The sequence below is a fragment of the Microcebus murinus genome, chromosome X (assembly GCF_040939455.1).
Source record: "Microcebus murinus isolate Inina chromosome X, M.murinus_Inina_mat1.0, whole genome shotgun sequence".
NCBI lineage: Eukaryota > Metazoa > Chordata > Mammalia > Primates > Cheirogaleidae > Microcebus > Microcebus murinus.
The window spans coordinates 26,256,266-26,275,979 of record NC_134136.1 but is presented as its reverse complement, the minus strand read 5'-3'; the positions used below and the strand labels follow the sequence as shown (position 1 = coordinate 26,275,979).

The 19,714-nt window shown below is 32.9% G+C and overlaps 1 protein-coding gene across 3 annotated transcripts in view; it reads right to left on the bottom strand.

Moving 5' to 3' along the window:
- Positions 1-19,714, bottom strand: part of DIAPH2 (diaphanous related formin 2) — an 824,298-nt gene that overhangs the window by 623,366 nt on the left and 181,218 nt on the right. For all 3 annotated transcript variants that reach the window (XM_075999380.1, XM_075999381.1, XM_020285092.2), the window contains 2 exons: positions 1,257-1,331; positions 1,107-1,176 (listed from right to left, as the gene is read on the bottom strand). In XM_075999380.1, the coding sequence (XP_075855495.1) occupies positions 1,107-1,176; positions 1,257-1,331 (145 nt within the window). The remainder of the gene's footprint in view (positions 1-1,106; positions 1,177-1,256; positions 1,332-19,714) is intronic.

Here is a 19,714-nt window from a genome sequence, read left to right as displayed (position 1 = left end):
TATAACTTTCTCCAGTGACTATTCTGATTACAATTACTTAGCATCCTGAACAGCTGTGATAGTTGACAACACAAGTCAAAAAGAATTTAGAACAAAGGATCCCATAGCTAAATTTACAGATGAGGGGACTGATAACCAGAAAAGTCAAGTAATTTTCCAAAGGTCACTCAGCTTATTAGTGGCAAAGCATGAACTGTATCTCCTGATTTCTAGTACTGTTCTCTTTCCATTATGTCACTGTTTCCCTCAGTTGAAGAAAAAGACCCATGTTGAGCTGCGGAGAAGCAATGTTCATTAAGTACTTTCCTATAAGGCAACAGATTCTGCATAATTTTGTAGCCAAAGACTAAGAGCACAGAAGTTGAGAAATTCTATACTATTATTGTACTGATGGGAGTGTTTCTGTAGGAAAATTCCAGACAGCACTACCAGAATATTCTATGCGGGAGTCTTATGTCCACAAGCAAGCAACCATTGCACATGTTGATGATATTCTTTGCTGATACGTGTGAATAGAATACGTGAATTTTTACATATAATTCCATATGCTTAATAAAGACTGCAGATTACTTTAACACACAATCTTACTGCATTGGTTATTAATAGCTATATTTCACACTTGGCAAACTTCTGGTTATTGTGGTATTTATTTCTACTAAATATTTTGAGATTATTATTATAAAACACCATGTCAAGAGAATTATGTAATTAAGTAAATTAGTCAATGGTATTTTATCCCTAGGTATATAGCAGATCATTTCTAAGACAGTAACAAAAAATAGTTTATAGAAAAAATTACTATAATTTCATAACCTGAGCACAAACTATTTTTAAAAGAAAAATCATTGTTTAAAAATTCACAGAATCCCATATAATACCTAAAGTGTGAATAAGACTAATACATTTGCATAACTGCAAAAAACCCACCAAAAATATTTGTGAAGCAAAGTATATTATAAATAATATTTAAATGAAATTTATTATTTGGATCATAAAGACTCTTTCGTAAACTGGATAAACACCCACTATTTTGTCTGTTTCATATTTTCATACTGTAAGGCAAGTTCTCACCTTTTATGACAAAGGCAGAAATAAATACTACTTACCTTATTATTCATAAATGCTTTGAGGCACTGAATAAGTTTATACTGATTCTTCTTGTCGATATTTTCTTGCCTAAGTAAAAGAAAAAAACATATTATGTTGTACCTAAAAATTTCCCCTTTGGTGATTTTATTCTTAATGTTTATTCTTACTGTTTTTTGTCCAGAAGTTTTTCCAGCACATCCAGTAAGAGTCCAAGACCTTCATGGCCAAAGTTGTTAACCCAGCTAAGAAATAAATAAACAAAAACAGTATAAATAAGTTTATATATTTAAAATATTAAATATCCAAAATCAAGTTATGGTTTTCAAATCATATAAGTCTGTCTTAATATCACTTATCATTCTTGTTTCTACTCCCATTGCTTTAAGTATTGACTTGATGAAGATAACTCAGTGATCTTTACCTAAATACCAGTCTTCTCCACATTTTCGATTGCCTCATTACACAGCTCTGCCTTGGTTATTTAACCAGCATCATATACTTAAGGTTCAATTTATAAGCTGAATTTACCTTCCTCTGTCTCTACTTCCCTAAATCAACTCCTCCTCCACTCTTCCATAGTTATCTCTTTGAATACTTCAGACTTGAAATACTGGCATAATTTTTCCATCCCCCATCACTTTCACCTTTGCATTTACTTTGTTTATTCGTTCAACAAATATTTGTTGAATGTCTACTAAGTACCAAGCATGTTCTAGGTGATAGAGATATAAAAGGCAACAAAACTAAGCCTGTACCCTCATGGAGCTGGGTGTCTAGAAAGAAAGAGAGTGATGATAAAGAAATAACTATATAATAAATGTCAGTGTTTTGATGCAGTTATGAAAAATAAACCCTGGGAAGAAGAATAAAAGGAGCGACAAGATGCTACTCCTACCATGTGTGATCAGGGAAAGATTCTTTGATAAGGTGGTATTTGAGCAGAGACCTGAAGAAAGTAATTTTTCCAGTAGAAGGATTAAGGACAAACTTGGTTCTAAGATGTTACCTAGTATAATTGGAACGCTACAGGAACTGTGAGGAGACCAATGTGGCAGGAGTTAAGTAAGCAGGCTTGGGAGATTAGCTGGAGATAAAGTTCCATATATATTAGCAGGCTGGAAGACTGATCACAGGGAGCTTGATTTGACTTTCTGGCATCCGGTCATGAATATTCTACTTCTAGAAAGACTCCCCCATAAATTCCTGCTCTTCCTTTTCAGTGTCTATGCTAATATTCTAGTTTAGCCCTAGTTACCTTTCCTTTAATATGCCTGGAGCTTCCCAAATGGTGTCTCCACAGCTTCATTTTTGTCTTTTATTCATTTTACCAAATGCCAGAGTAAATTGCCTTCAACCACAGTCTTCTGTCCAAATATTTCCCCTTGACTACTTAATGGCCCAATGTTCTGACCTAGACTCAATCTACCTTTCTAGCCTCAGGCATTAAAGCACAAGCACCAATAAAACCAGGTAAATTACCATTCCTGAAGTTCTCCCTGCACTTCCTTGTGTTAGCTCATTTATTCTTTCTTCCCAGAAGGTAATCCCAACATCATCTCTCCAAACCTCCAAGTCTCAAGTGGGCTGTTTTAAGCCATTAATGTTTTTCTTCTCCAACCAAAAAAAAAAAAAAAAAGGTTTTCTTTCAAACCCCCATGTAATCTTTATCTCTTATTCCTTGACGTTATGATTCTTCCCACACGTCTTACCCACCCACTCTGGACGGTAAATTCTGTAAAGACAGTTATAATATTTTATTCATCTTTCTACCTTCCATAGTGCTTTGCAAAGTACCTTATATATATTTGCTAAATAAATATTTATATGTCAACATTAAATAAATATTTGCTAATTTAACTTTAATTAAATTTACTTGCTTGAATGGTTAAGAGAATAAGTATTCTCATACTGCCCAAGAACTTCATAAACATAAGTCAATATATTGCGGACTTCTGTGAAGCAATAATTAAAATCTATATTCTATATATTTAAACCGCATCTATATTTCCATTCTAGCCCCCAAACTATCCATTTCATATCTCCCTAAGGTAAAGCTTATCAACAGGAAGAGACCTAAATTTCTGACAAAATATCAGAGACATCAGATTGCTGAAGAATATATATTAAAAAAATAGCTCATATTGAGAAACAATCACATCCACAATATATACAGAAGCTCATTATAAACAAATTCTGCTTTAATTTCCATAATGGAAATGAGAAAAAAAATCAATATGCCATTGTAATAATAATTGCAGCAAGCTACTATTCAATGGAGGCATGTAATCATCCAGTGCAATGAGCTATTTTCTCTAAAGACTCTCGATAATCAGTGGGGTGGTGGTAGAGGGATAAGGGGACATCAGCTCTAAGTATAATATACTGTATTTAATCTATCATAGAGAAAAATCAGCAGATATCATTATAGCACAATATACTCTACAGCAACCTTAACATATTAGGAATTCTGAACAAATTTATATATATAGCCCTCAATAATCTGCCTTAGCATTTGGGAAGATGAAATAATCTGTGATTTCTTTAAAATGCAACACTTCTAAAATGTTTTTAAAACTCTAAATTTTACTCATGTTCTCTTTACACCTAGTACTATTAAAATTATTAGTGCTACTTCTTTCTTGATCTAGGGAAGTATTTGACACAAGAGCATGATTTATATTTGTTCACTTGAAATCAGTCATTCACACATCCTAGACTGTTTCAAAGTATGCAGTTTATGGTACTTTGATGTCATTCACTGAAAATTACTATTGTCCTTGGGGAAAAAAATAGGATACAATCATGAAACTTAAGTGTGAGGACACAGGGACTATTTATTAGGTTAAGTATGGAATGTCCCATTTCCTTAAGTACTGAGTTTGACAGTTGACATCTCTGACATTTCAATTTGACACTTCTTTTTTAAGTTTTATCATTATCATGAAGGTACATCTTCAGTCTTTCAAATGCACATTTTGGCTTGTGATTATCTTTCAAATCTTTTGCAACTTTTGTGAAACCATGGATAAGTCAAAAATTTGTGTTATTTTTGAATATGAGTTCCATTGTGGAACCAATGCAGCACAGACAGTCCGAAATATCAACGAAGTATCTGGTAAGGATGTGGCTAATGAACGTACAGTACATCGATGGTTAGAGAAGTTCAGTTCTGGTGACTTTAATCTTGAAAATGAGACCAAAGCGAATAATGATGAGCTGAAAGCTGTAGTGGAAGTGAACCCATCTCAAGACTGCTTTACACACCTTCCCAATCATATTGTGCACCCTCATTGCCACGGGACAGACATAAGGAATCCAGCTGAAGCAGGTAAATTTGGTATATCTTACAGAGTATGCAAATTCCAGATCTAAGTTATTCAGTACTAATTGGAACATCCAGAACTATAAGAATCCAGTTGATGACTTGATTTAAAATCTGACTCAGGGACTGCAGATCATGACAGATAAAGTATCTAGTATCTCATAAAGTAGATAAAGTATCTAGTATCTCAGCCCTGAAATAAGAAATCGAAATTCATCATGCACCTTAAATTTATGAGAGTCCTAGCAGATGCAGAGAACAATGAAGAACCAAACAGAAGAAAAACTGGAGGAGATAGTGATCTTTTATCATTTCCATAACCACCTTATTTTTTTCTTTTCTTTGTACTGACATATGATTTCACATACAGTAAAATTCATCATTTTGACAAATGTATAGTCATATAACCACCAATACAAACAAGATATAGAAAAGTTTCCTCACCCCAAAGTATTCCCTCTTTCCCCTTTGGAGTCAATCCCTTTTACCTACTTCCAGAACAATGGCAACTACTTATCTAATTTATGTTCCTATAGCTTTGCTTTTGCCAGAATATCACTATAAATGGAATCATATACTTTGTAGCCTTTTGTATCTGGCTTCTTCCACTTAGCATAAATATTATGATATTTAACCATTTTGTTGCACATATCAGTAGTCCCTTCTTGTTATTGTACAGATATATCACAATTTGCTTATCCATTCATTAGTTGATGAACATATCAGTTGTTTCCAGGTTTTGATGATTATGAGTAAAGTTGATACAAACATCCACATGTAAATATTTGTGTAACCATATGTTTTCATTTCTCTTAAGAATATACCTAGGTATGTAATAGCTAGGTCTTAGGGTAAAAGTATATTCAATGGTTTAAAAAACTGCTGTGCAAAGTGGCTCTTCCATTTGGCATTCCTCCAGCAAAGTATTACAGTCCCAATTGCTCCAAATCATTGTCAGCACTTGATATTGCCAGTCTTTTTAATTTTAGCTATTCAGAAAATTGTTTACAGGTAAACAAATTGACAAGCAAAGTAATTAAATGACTTCCCAAACATCACTCAACAACTAAGAAGCAATTCTAGGACTCAAACCCATGTTTGACTCCAAAGTTCCATGTTTATTTTAATCACATCCTTAGAAATTACTAAAATAGGACCAGTACACAATTTTCTATAACATCTGGCTAATGGCTCCACCAATATCTCAATGAAGAAGAATTTAATGGTGTTACAGATCTATACTGAGTTTTTATCTATATATCTATACCTTGACATACAAATATATGTTTTCATTATTTAATAGCTTAATCCATTCATTTAGATATGATAAGTACTTTTTAATCCATGTTTTTTATTTTCTTTTAATATCTTCAACTTCCTAAGAAATCTAGCAAATACTGGTTAAGGAAAGATACCTGGAGACTCCAACTAAAATTTCCAGTCAAGATTTAGGTAAAGCAGTTTATCAGAAAGAACAGGGCCAAAATGTAACTTACACATACTTTTTACATGGGCTTATATGATCCACAATCTCACTGTTTTAGATATTAACATAGTGCTGATTTTATGATATCAAGTTACCTAAGTTAAAGAGTTGCCTTGACATGCTATACAGCCAAGTTTATGGTCACTTGTCAGGAGAGAAGGTAAAACAAACGAACCACCCAAATAAAAATAATAGAAAGATCAATCAAGAGAATTAATGTTTAAGTAAGCAAGAGGACAACATTAGATCTGAAGACTGAAAAGGAAGTCAGGAAGATTATATGGGAAATAAGAGGTCTGAACCACAGTAAGACAGTATTTTCCAACCATATATATAAAAGGCTTGGCTGTATCTACTAGGAAGTCTAACATCTGGTATGTTGCTCAAGAAGTTAAAAACTACAGACCTTTTCTCAAGTTTACTCCAAGGTCAAGAAAATATTCCACCACTAATCAATGGACTATGCTGTGGCACCACATCGCTGTATGGTTAAATGTATAAACTTTAGAAGAAAACAGATCTAGGTTCCAATCTCATCTCTACATATTATAGCTGTGTAACTTTTGATCAGTTACTTAAACTCTCTAAGCCTGTTTTCTCATCTTCAAAATAGGAATGAGAGTATTACCTACAACTCATGAAGTCTTTGTGACTATTAAATGAAATAATATATGCAAAACATCACAGTGACGCTAGTATCAAAATATTTTTTAAGATGTTAAAACCAAAAATTTGAGTGCTCTTTGAATCTTCTATTCCAAAATGCAGTATGAATTTTGTCTATCCTTTTTAATAATATTAACAATTTTTAATCACTTAACAAAAAGTGTATTTCTTTTTATGAAATATGTGGAAGACTCAGACGTCATCTACTGGTTGATTTAAATATAAGACTTTAGCTCAGTGGCTTATGTCTGTGATCCCAGCTACTGGGGCAGGAGGATGGCTTGAGCCCAGGAGTGGGAGGCCAGCCTGGACACTATAGTGAGACCCCATCTCTAAAAAAATAAATAAGAATTCATAATTTAATATTTGGTACTCATATTACCTCAAATGTTTTCTTTAACTTGTCACTATTCAATTTTTTATATATGTAATTTTGAGTATATTTAATGCTTATCCAATTCACATCAGAATAGACATCAAAAATACAATGGTGATAGAGGAGAGAATTTATAGTTCACAAATAATACTGACAGTAAAAATTATCTCAAAATATATTAAAGTTTTAAAACAGAAATCTACCCCAAGCCTTCAGAAGTTCTAAGGTCATTATTTTTAAAGGACCTGCTTATACATATCAGTATGATCAAAGGAAAGAAAATCGTATGCTTAATGAAATTATCAGAAGATTCATTTAATCCTAAATCTAAAAGACAGCAAGATTCTTACCTCTCAAGCTCTCCAGGGCAAAACAAATGAAAAGAACTGTCTATAAATGTACCTACTGATGTAGGGAATAAGATTCTACTTCCTCATAGATCCATGTTTCACAGTTTCCCAAAACCTTAACTTTTCACCCACAAACTAGAGATTCAGACTATGAATTATTCAGTTACATTTCCCTTAAATATAACTTAAAATCAAAGATTTAGTGAATAGATGAGTTCTGTACACTATATACAACAGACATATAATAGTACATAGTGATTGCATGTCTATTTATGATTAGATTGCATGGATTTTATGTGTATCTTCCAAAAGGGCTCAAGCTAAAATTAGAAAATTCTACACTAAGACCCACATAAGCTGTAAAGACAATTGGTCTCATGTGAAAGAGTCCAATATTAGTCATGTCATCCCTTTATCACTGTTTGTGCAGTGCTAAAGGCTACTATAGAGGGTTATGTGTTCTGTACAAAGGATTTTATTTCTCTCTAATGGTGTTCTATTCCCATGTGTAATCTCATACTGCAACCCAAATCACTGGAACATCAAATAAAATGAATGATAGCTCAGGGCTCCCTGGAGGAATTAAAAAATTTGGTAAAATTATAACACATGAAACAACTAATTCAAAGGGTTGAGGAGACTTTAAAGATCATTGTAAATGGTATTTTTTGTTCTTAAAGGAAAAAATCTTTTTTTAATACCAGTGTTGCCAATGTAATGTTTTTGAATGCAACTAAAACCAAACCTTAGTTATATACACTTATGGAAAGAAAGAGCTCCATGAGATTAAAACCAATAAGTAACTCAACAAGAACAGTATCATAATTCAGAACATAGACTGATATCCCCAAAAAGTAGCGAAGAAAAATTTAGTATTTTTAGCTTTAAAGGATAATTTATTCAGCTATATCAACATCATAAATAGTTCCACTGTTAATATATATATGATATATATATATAGTATATATATATATCTCCATTAAAAAATGTTTAAAAAATAAACTCAAACAACATGGATTTGTATATGCTATGACTGACTTGGTCTTAGCCCAGTAAAATCATATATCCACTCAGATTTGTCTTCATGAAAGTAAACACAATAGCGTTGCACATTTGAATGTCCTTGGAAACGACTCGCCATGGTAGATTAATGCATGAACTATCTCTGACCAATTATAAAATATCTATTTGATGTAATACTGCCATTTCCAGACATTTGTATATAAGCCTTTGAAGCATGACAGTCACTGAATGTTTATTTCACCTGATTCATGGAAAGGTTGAATGCGTCAATTTTCCAGCTCTGCCTTTCAGTGGTTTTTACTTCAGTGTTGTGATAGATTACAGTTTCCTTAGAAAACACCAAAGACATTCCATCTTTCTCTCTCACTGCATTTATTTTCTCCATCAGTCTCATTGGAAAGATCTTGCTCTGTTTCATGCTACTCACACATTTTTAAGAGTCCATTACAAAGGAGGAAATGTACACTCTTTCTAATTGCTTATATTATATAAAATAAATTTCCCTTACATATTTACAAAAAACTATAAATGCTCAAATTACATATAAAAATCTCGAGGGCAATAGCTTAAGTAAAATTTCTATCTCAAAGGATAAAAGTTCCATATTCATTAAAATCAATTTCTTAAGCTGTCTGAATGAATTACTTTAGAGATACCCTAAGAAATGGCTGAAGCCCAAATCTGTTTAAATGCCCAACAGGATAGACAATAAAGTATTTCCCTCTCCACTTGCTTTTAAAAATTATTTTTAGAAAACTGTAATAGCAGGTCTTACCCTATAGTAATGGTGGTAAAAAAAAATTACCAAAAACGTGAATGAAAATGAACATACACTCTTCATTATAAGGTAAATAGGAGGAAGCAAGAGGAAACAGCATTCCAAATATTCGAGCAAAAGCTAGTCATATTTTACATCTTCACATGTTTGAAACTGTGGATATAATTATGTTAGGACATTTACTAAAGCTGCCTTCTTAGTGATATAACCAGTCAAACTTATAATAAAATGTTAACTTCCACAAGAAAAATGTATTGGTTTATTTTCCTAAGCTAAGTAATACAGTTAAAATTCTATCACACACTCCACAGGACGTCCAATTTCTTTCAGTTTATTGGAATTTTGTTAAAATGAACTTACTCCAAGAAATCACATTCCTAATCTGTAAGCCCTGGAAATTAAACAGAGCTGACACTGAGTTTAACTGTCATGAATAAGGTAAGTAAGAAGTTACTGAAATGTAATGAAGAAAACAGAGAGACATTAGCACATACTACCCGCGAATATCCTTTTTTCCCAAGCCAATTTGCATGTTACACTGTCTGATTCTGGTGGGCAGCAGAGAAGTTAAATGAATTTTCTTTCACAGTAACAAGGGTAAGGAGAGTTGAAGGGTAATTGCTATTTGATGACTTAACAACAGAAATGTAACAGTCCTTCTCACCTACCAGGTGCAGCACCAAAAATATATAATTAAAGACTCATTACAGGGTATGATAGCTACGTAGACAAAGATCAAAGAAATTTAATGTTCACAGATATTTTTAGCACAACATAACTGCAACCAACTCTAAAAAGAATCATTTTCTTGGGTCTTCATTGTGGATATCAAAAAAATTTTAGCAAGTCCAAATGTTTTTTGTCTCAGAATGTGATCTGTAATGGTAATTGTTTGAGTCTTTTCTTGTTGATTTTTATATTAATATTTTAAAATCCTTTCCCCCTGAAACTGAGAAAGATACTGTGGAGATTATGGGTTCACCTCTGTGCACATACATGCATTCTTAACCACAATTAATTATCTAGTTTTTTCCACTCACCATATGTTTTTAATTGGTTAATTAAAACAATGTATTTAAGGTGTATATGATGTTTTGATATATGTATACATTGGGAAATGACTAAATCAACCTAATTTAACATATGCCTTACCTCACATACTTATTATTTTTTTGTTGTAAGAACACTTAAAATCTACTCTTAGCAATTTTCAAGTATGCAGCATACTGTTATTAACTGTCATCATCATGATGTACATGTATCTCTTGAACTTATTCCTCCCACTAACTGAAATTTTGCATCCTTTGACCAATACAAATATCTTAATATAACCATCCTTAATAAAATTTCTGAAAACATAATCACTGAACAATGAATATTCAAAATCCTTAATATCCCCACATTAAACAACTTGGAAATTTATAATGTCTTAGTTGCTGAAAAAACTTTGGCCTCCTTCAAAACAACAAGCCCTTTCTTTTCAACTGAAACGGTCAAAACAACTAACAATTTAAATTAACAACATGGATTTTTCTTCATGTAGAAACCTCCATGAAAGAACACACACTGATAAGAGTAGCTTATCAGTGTGTAAAAGCTACTCAAATCAAATAAGTTACTTTATTTTACAGATGAAGAAACTAAAGAAATTTAGTGACTTGTCTTAGGACATAGAGCTTCTTAACAGCAAAACCATGGTTAGAACACAGCACTCCTCAATTCTTACATACCTTCCATTAAACTATATTATGAACAACTAACATAGAAACCATCAATTAGTGGCTACAAGTTTAGTTATTTTCCTTTTATGAATAAATATTGGATAAAAGTTAAAATATATAAAAAATACCACCAAGGGATATATTTAGAAGTGAAAGTAACACCAGTGAAGTATATGTTTCTTTCTTTTTATAATAATCATTCATTTGGGTTCTATCATCATGGTAAGGGAAATTTAAGATAAATAAAACTTTGGAGATGTCCAAAAATATATACCTTTTTTCTGTTTTCCATGTACCAATGAAAAAAATATTTGCTTGTTCACCATAGATAGCACAGCCCTATCATACTGCAATTCATTACTATGGGATGTAGATATATCAATGAAAGGCAAATTATAAATATTCACTTCAAAAAAATGTAGTAATTATTAGTTGACATTTGGCCTGACACGAAATACTGTACAGGTATTAGAAAGCATCTGAAAAAATGAAGCTACTTGTCTTTAAATTGGTAATAATGGTCCTCAATTAGCCTTACTTCCTTCTTTACTCATTATAAATGATGTGGTCAGCCATTTTAAGGTCGCTTACTACAAACTTCCTTGACTTCATTATCCCTTTGTGCATTGTCTTATTCTCTTTGATTGCTCTATATTTTCAATAAACCCAGTGACCTTGTTTTGCCAGACCAGTCAAGTTCCTCTATCAATTCATGTCTCCAAATGGAGTGAAACCTGAACTAAAGTATTAGCAATGGAAACGTAAAGGTTACATAAGAGATACCACAAGTAAAAAAATGGGCAAATGTGATGAACAAAGAGTGTCAAAGATGACTTCAAATCATACAAAAGGATCAGACCCAAAACCTTGAATGGACAGATGAGCTGTCTAAGACAAAGAATATACTAAGGATTATTTTTTTTTAAATAGTTAACTACTACTATGTGAGCTCACATCTGTTATGAGTTCACAGATTAAAAAACCCAGGATCATGCTTATATATACCTGCACAGTATGTGTCCAACATGGTGCTTATACCTCCACAGTACTATTTGATAATTCATATTTATCCACCATCCTTCATATCAATGTTTCAGAAATTTCATCACATAATTTTCAAAAATCAATCTGTATATGCAATCTGTTCTTGCTTCTCAAAATGAACTCCTCTATAGCAATCTGTTCTTAACTTGTATTACTCCAATTTTCCAAGCTCATTTGAAAGAGCTGGGTAATGCAGTAAGGTGAATACTTGAATCAAACTATGGCCATCAGAAATTAAGACACGTACTTTCAACATGTAAACAATTATAATCTGTAACCAATATAAAAGAGCAGAAACTAAAATTAATGAAAAGCCCACATAATAACAACTCAACACAGCACATCCTGTATTCTATTCCCAGGAGAAAGTAATGATGACCAAATAAAGTGACAGAGAAGGTTTTTAAGGTACAAAGTATGTCATAAGGTCAGAGAATACCCCCAGCTCAATGTCTTGTATCACTTACATTTAAAGTATTATGTCATTTTAATCAATTCTCGTAATGCTAGCCTCAAAGGCAGCATAAAACTCTTAAGCATTTTCTACATCAAAGAAAATTCATTAATGCTTAATATAGTTTTAGTGCTGGATCCATTTCAGGGTATTCTTATTCTTTGACAAATATTAATTCACACATGGAAATTTATGATAACTCAATTTTTTAAAAAAATCTGTTTAACTACAGCACTCCAATCTTCAATACATTTTGATGAATGAATACTGAATGCACCAATTTAAGAAACGATCTCCAGGAAACTCTCTTGGAAACTGGTATGAAAGGAAGGACGGTACCACACAGAAAACCCAGAGCAGTACCCAGTACTCGGGCAGTATTCTCCAAAAGAGATAGAATTGGAGTCGTTCTGCGTATTTTCAATCATACTGTAAGCTGCAGAACAGACCTAACAAATAGGAGGGGGTAGATTCTAGGTGTCCGAAGGCTTGAGATTTATATTCATATGGGAGGCCACTAAACTACGTCACCTGAAGCTGATTTAGTCTTTTAAAGTATACTATAACATAATGCTGTCTTCTATATTCTGCCTTCATAGATTCTATCTCAACAGAAGATTTTCAGGTTTAAACTGCCTGATGTGAGAGGCTATACAATTACGGCTTTGCTGACCAGGTGGGAAATCTCCCCAAATTAGCTGTCCATTACCTACCACCAGTCGAACAGCTGGGGTCATAGAGCAAATACTGTTATCTAGTGCACATGGATCTTCTTTCAATCAACCACACAGAATACCTGCACTCCAGGTGCTAGCTGGCATCTTAATTGTGAATTGTCAGCTATCCAGCTTCTATCAAAACTCCAGCTGAGATGATAGATACTCCAAGGGGAGAACCTCAAGCACATTTCTCAAGCACACCTTGGTAGCAAGTTAGACTACTGGAAAGCTGCATACCAGTATTATTACTCCTGGTCTTTGTAGAAACATCATAACCTTGATTTTTTTTTTTTTTAAATCATGGCCCTATGCAGGAAATGGACATTCATAGAAATCCTCTGTACTTTATAGAAAACTATCAAGGAGTTGCTCTACTGTGTTGTTCAATATCTCTCATTTAAAGAACCACAAAATAAAATCCTCTGAGTGCCAAATCAGGAAGAATGTCCTCCTAAAAAAAACCGAGGCACTGTCATTCATCAGTTAACAGATATATCTCTTGATACTTTTGCTTCCCCCACCCACACCCCAACCCTTATATACAAGGAAACTTGGAACTACACAAGTCATTAGCTAGTCTTGTCCTAAGCTTTTTGAAAAGTACCACTTTCCCTCCATATTTATTGGAGCTTGCATTTTTACCCTCATCTTAATGGTAATGGGATATCTACATCCCTAATTATAGCTATAGTTGCTTTAGTAATAGTCCCACAATAATGAAAGAAGTATATTAAAACTCTAGTAAGTGCTCAAGACATTTATTTAAATTAATTTATGTAACTCAAAATATTTCAAATGACACATATTTATAAGCATTTCTTCCCAAGACTAATTTTAAATATATAGAATATACAATAAAGTGTATATAAAATGTTTTAAAATGGAAGGAAGTTAGCCTTCTCTTAAGAAATCCATGTAATTAGTGGGCCTAAACTCTGCTGCTAGATTTTATATACCTTTATAACTATATGTCCAGCTTTACATTTCTAATTATTTTTGAAGATTATTATACAAAAATTGGCTAATTTAAAACACATCATTTAAATGAGAAAATGCATTGCCTTAATGGAGCTTACATATGTCCTGTAATAATAAAATATATACCAACACAAAAGCCACTATTTATCTGAATGCCTGTAATAATTTCTCCGACTAAAACAATACTTCAAAAACCTCAGTCACTATTTGCTGTGCCTAATTCTTTTTAAATATAATATAGGACACATAGATCTAATTTGCTACTATTATGAGATGTAACTTTGGATATGCCTTAAGTCAAAATTTTGTTTTGAAGCTAATAATAGATGATTAAAAATTCAAGGTAACTTAATATTTACAGTACCAACTTATTCACATGAGCTTAGATATAGTTGATGTTAATTCAAATTGTTGACCATAATTTTAACAGAAAGCATATAAATTGACATAACTGCAATGAATTTACTATTTTCTCTTCTATGTATAAATGTAATAGAGTTATTCTATTTAATAAAATGATTTATGCATTTGAAAGTTAAAGCAAACAAATTCAAACTATCAATGTTAAAAAACCTGCTTTAGTAACACTACTCATAATGCTGCTTTGTGAGATGTGTTCACAATTTTAAATCCTGTTCACATATCTACATTGTAAAAAAAATTGTTCTTATTATTCCATTTTTCATATGTAGTCCCCTGCAAAATGCTCTAAGAGTATTGATCTGCACCTACCTTTATATTAACTTTCTAAGTAGTGTTCGCTGCTTTGCCAAGCTTTTAATAAGTTTAATACAGGCTGTTTAAATAGTTATTAACAGCCATAATTCAGAAAGTGCTTTCTATTCCTAATTTGTATTGCTGTCAAGATGCAGCTATATTCATTATGATGATTATGTTAAAATGTATATTAATACACTAGAAAAATATGTTTAAATCTAAAGGGAAATAAGAGAGCATCAAGTAAAAGCAAACATTACAGAGTAATACAAATAAGTGCACATTTATAAACTCTAAAAGATAGTTTATCTGTTTTCACCTGCTTGGAAACATTGGCTGAGGAAGTTATTATCACAGGAAGTGAACACAAATACTTTACCTTGAGTTTGGCAGATAACTAGATCCCAAGCAAATAGTTTCCTAGTGGGATTAAATACCCCTAAAACTGTGAGGCAATTTCAGCAACAACTCTGAAAAGAATTCTACACCATCACAACTCTGTGATACTATTCTCCAAAGCAGTATTTGCTGTTTTTGTCATATGCTAAGAAACCTTAGTGACAATGATTTATTGCTGCACATTTCTTTGGATCTTCATAAAATGTATTACCAAATACCTATACATCTCATAATGGGTTGGCTGGGAATAAAATTGTTCAAACTCATTGGTCATTTCTCAGCAGGCACTGCTTTCTTTCATAAACTTTAGAAAAGGAATAGAAACAAAAATCTGTAAAAAATGCAGTTTTCATTCTAAATCACACACACACCATGGTATGTGCAAAGTCTAATACAATTTGTGATGGCAAGATTGGGATTTATTTTAAAACAGCATGGATATTCAGGGTGTTAAACAGAGTTGTAAACATTCAATTCTGTTAATTCATCATGTGACTATAAAAAAGACTATTGTGTAAACCATGCTATGTTGTCTGTAGCTTATGAATATGATTCAAATCAAACTAATAGGTTTCATTCCTGTGTGGAGGAAGTTATTAGCGTCATTCTTTTTCTGATTACATCTAAAAATGCATGGCCACAAAATAGTGCCAGATTAATGCAAATTCATTTTCACTGCTGGAAAAGCATAGGTTGTTACTGATGGTGGGTCAACACCCACATCAAATCACACATTATTGTATATAAAAAAATCACACAGTACCAGCCATCATGAAACAAATAAGAGGGCAAGAGGGTCTCTTCCCCAGAGAAGACTAAAACCTAAATGAGAAAGGCAGACATACATGCATGGAACAATTATAGAGCATAATCAGATACAGGTAAATGTATATAGTAAAAAAATCAATGTTGAGGGAAGGTATAGTAAGGGGGTGATTTGGGATATGACCAGTTAATGATGGTTTATAAAAGGTATTTTTAAATATTTGCCTTCAGCAGAAAATAATATAATGAAATGACTTTCTTAGCACCTTTATCATCTGAGTGATTAAATACCATATGAATTTGAAATTCATGACTCCCATTTAATATTCCGAAATTACCATGCTTTGAGAATGTTTAGTAAGGCTATCAGTATGTATATGTATGTGGGTGCACTTATCTATTTTGTATTTTACTAGGGTAAGAACAAAAAGAACATTTTTTTTGGAACCAGTTATAACTGTGGTAAGGAGGGAAATCGGCAATGAAAGGGCAAATGTCCAGGTTCTAATGAACAGCAAGTGTGAAAAATAGTAATGCAACAGAATTTTAGAAACTGCTTTCTTCAAAATTAAAAGAAATTATAAATATTTGTCTGGGGTTAGGAAATATATTAATAAATACAAGAAAATAATGGAATGCAAGGAAATCTTCTAGCCTTATGGAGGAACATTTTTCTCACTCTGCAAAATAATTTCTAAACACTAATCTTCTAGTTCCAATAGCAAAAGTAATAGGATTGAAACTAAGCAAAACAGAATACAGAACACAGAAGTTTAGAACTGGAAGGTTCCAATCTCATTTATGTATGAAGAAACCGAGACCCAAAGAGGTCCACTGACTGAACCAAGATCACAACAGACAGTGAGTGATCAAGAACTAGAAATTAGATTTCATAACTCACATTTTAGTGTGACTTTATCATAACATGCTACCTCTCAGAATTTAGTACTACAGAAAATTTTACTTTATAAAGGTAACAGAGCCAACAAAATTTCATTAACGATGATAATCCTACGTGAATTTATTTTTCAGACATTCTGAAATATTAATAATTATATTGTTACCTAGACAGAATTTAGCTTATGTGTGCTATTTGAATGGTTTTATGGATAATTTTCCTTTGCATAATTGTAGTAGGTTAAATAGTATCTACCCAGAACTTCAGAATATTTTGACCTTATTTGGAAATAGAGTATTTGTAGATATAATTAAGGTAAGGTTCAAGATAACATTATACAGTACTGGATTAGGATGAGCCCTAAATCCAACTAGAATGTCCTTATAAGAGATGGAAAATCACAGAGACATAGAGAAGGCCAAATGACTACAGAGGGAGAGATCAGAATCACACTGCCACAGGCCAATGAATGCCAGAAGCTGGAAGAGGCAGGCAAAAATCCTTCCCTAGAGCCTTTGGAGGGAGCTCTCTGATATCATCTTAATTTTGGATTTCTGACCCCCTGAAATGTGAGAGAATAAATTCTTGTTATTTTCAGCCACTCAGTTTGTGGTAATTGTTATGTAAACCCTAGGACACTAAAACAATAATATTCCATGATTCTTGTTTTATTTCAGGAATTTCAGGAATTCCTTTACTGCTACATAAGACACTATGCAATAGAAGTGATTTCCTCTTCTATAGCCTATTTTTCTCTATTTTTCTGTATAACTTCCTTCTTATATAAATTATTCTCATTCTTGGATTTATCCCTGTATTGGTTTCCTCCATTTATGATTTTTTATTATTGTTTCATTGCTTTCATTTACTTATTTGTCTCTGTTCAGTAAAAAGGCTAATTAGTTGTTTGCTATGTTGGTTTGGTTGCTTATTTGTTGGTTTCTCTGAGGGTCAAGCCTTTTTATAATAGAAGGTTAGAGAGCAAAATTTTATGGCTTATGGTGGGTTTAAATCTGGTAGAAACAGAAGGTGTAGTTTATATTTTGGAATGGTTATAGCCATTTCTAAGTAATAAAATGGTTTTTTTAAATAAAAAATATTTGGAAACTCTGTATTAGTAAAATTAAATAAATTTCTATTCTGCAGATTTCTAAAAGCTTTTTTAAATGGTAATATTCACGAGTTCTCAAGAGGAGAGTGAGCATCAAGTGTATTTACAGCAGCTGCCTCCCCTCATATCACTTCCTGAGCTCCGCCTCCCCCCTTCCCCAACAACCCCATGGAAAAATTGTCTTCCATGAAATCAGTCCTTGGTGTAAAATGGTTGGGGATCGCTATCCTAGAATATTTCTCTTAGCACAATTCTGAGGCAGAAATATACCTCTCATTGCCCCGCCCCCAGTACGATTTTCCCCAGGACAGGTAACCTTTTTCAACAGTGTTTCAGAATATTTTTTAGGATTGTGAAGACTTGAATTTTCAAAAATGTCATAATTTAAATCGTAAGTTTATATTATGCTATCCATTTGTGTTTTTCAAGAATGCCATTTACAATTTATTTGCTTTCCAGGGGAAGAAAAGTTTATGCCTCACAAACCTTAAGCAATAATTGGTATTAAGATTTTATAATGGCAAAGAGAGGCCATTTGCTGATAGTTTTCCTGACAGACAGTATTGATTACTGGCAATGGTCCATTTAAGGGATTTTCTGGTTTTTGCACCCTGTTTTCATAAACCAATTAAGACAAATGATGTTCTTCTCTTCTACCTGACTAAATATATATATAATATTCATACATATAATATATAATACTATATAATGGATATAATATACTCATTCAAAAACAGATATGTATTTTTTTTCTTTCCTCTAAAGTAAAAAAACCAGCACGTTGAAAGATCATCCTTAAAGACCATCTTTAGTCTTTGTGTAACTGAGGTCTTACTTTAATGGTCAATTAAAGGTCACATAATTAATATAATGTACACTAAAATATATTATTACAACTATGATATAACATGTTATATAGAGAAAAGAAAAAAATTTATTCTGGATAATTAAAACTGTTAATTCTCAGGGACATAAAACAAAAGCTTTTTTTCTTCTTTTATTGAGACAGAGTATGGCTCTGTCACCCAAGCTAGAGTGCAATAGCATTATCATAGCTCACTGCATCCTCAAACTCCTGAGCTCAAGCAATCCTCCATCCTCCTGCCTCAGCCTCCCAAGTAGCTGGGAACTACAGGTGTGTGCCACAATGCCCAGGTAATTTTTTCTATTTTTTTTTTTTTTAGTAGAGACAGGATCTTGTTCTTGCTCAGAGCTGGTCTCAAACTCCTCACCTCAAGGGATCCTCCCACCTCAGCCTTCCAGAGTGCTACATTACAGGTATGAGCCATCCGGCCCAGCTACCTTTTTCAAATGTACTTAGAAAAAAAAATCACTCAAAAGCATTTTAATAAAACATTAGAATAAATTTCCGTTAAACTTGCTGTTTCATATTCCTATGACTTTCTGTTTGCCTAAGCTCTAAGAAAAATATCCTGTTATACATAAAACAGAGTGTGTTACTAAATATAGCAGCCTCAATTCACCACCACATCAAACTTACAGAAAGTTTGGCATCCAGGTACCATGCAACTACAATAAATTGCAGTTTAATCCAAATATCACATCGCATTTGAAATAATCATTTGATTTTACCATATTTTAAGAAAAGTAGCCGGGCGCGGTGGCTCACGCCTGTAATCCTAGCTCTCTGGGAGGCTGAGGCGGGCGGATTGCTCAAGGTCAGGAGTTCAAAACCAGCCTGAGCAAGAGCGAGACCCCATCTCTACTATAAATAGAAAGAAACTAATTGGCCAACTGATATATATATATATATATGAAAAATTAGCCGGGCATGGTGGCGCATGCCTGTAGTCCCAG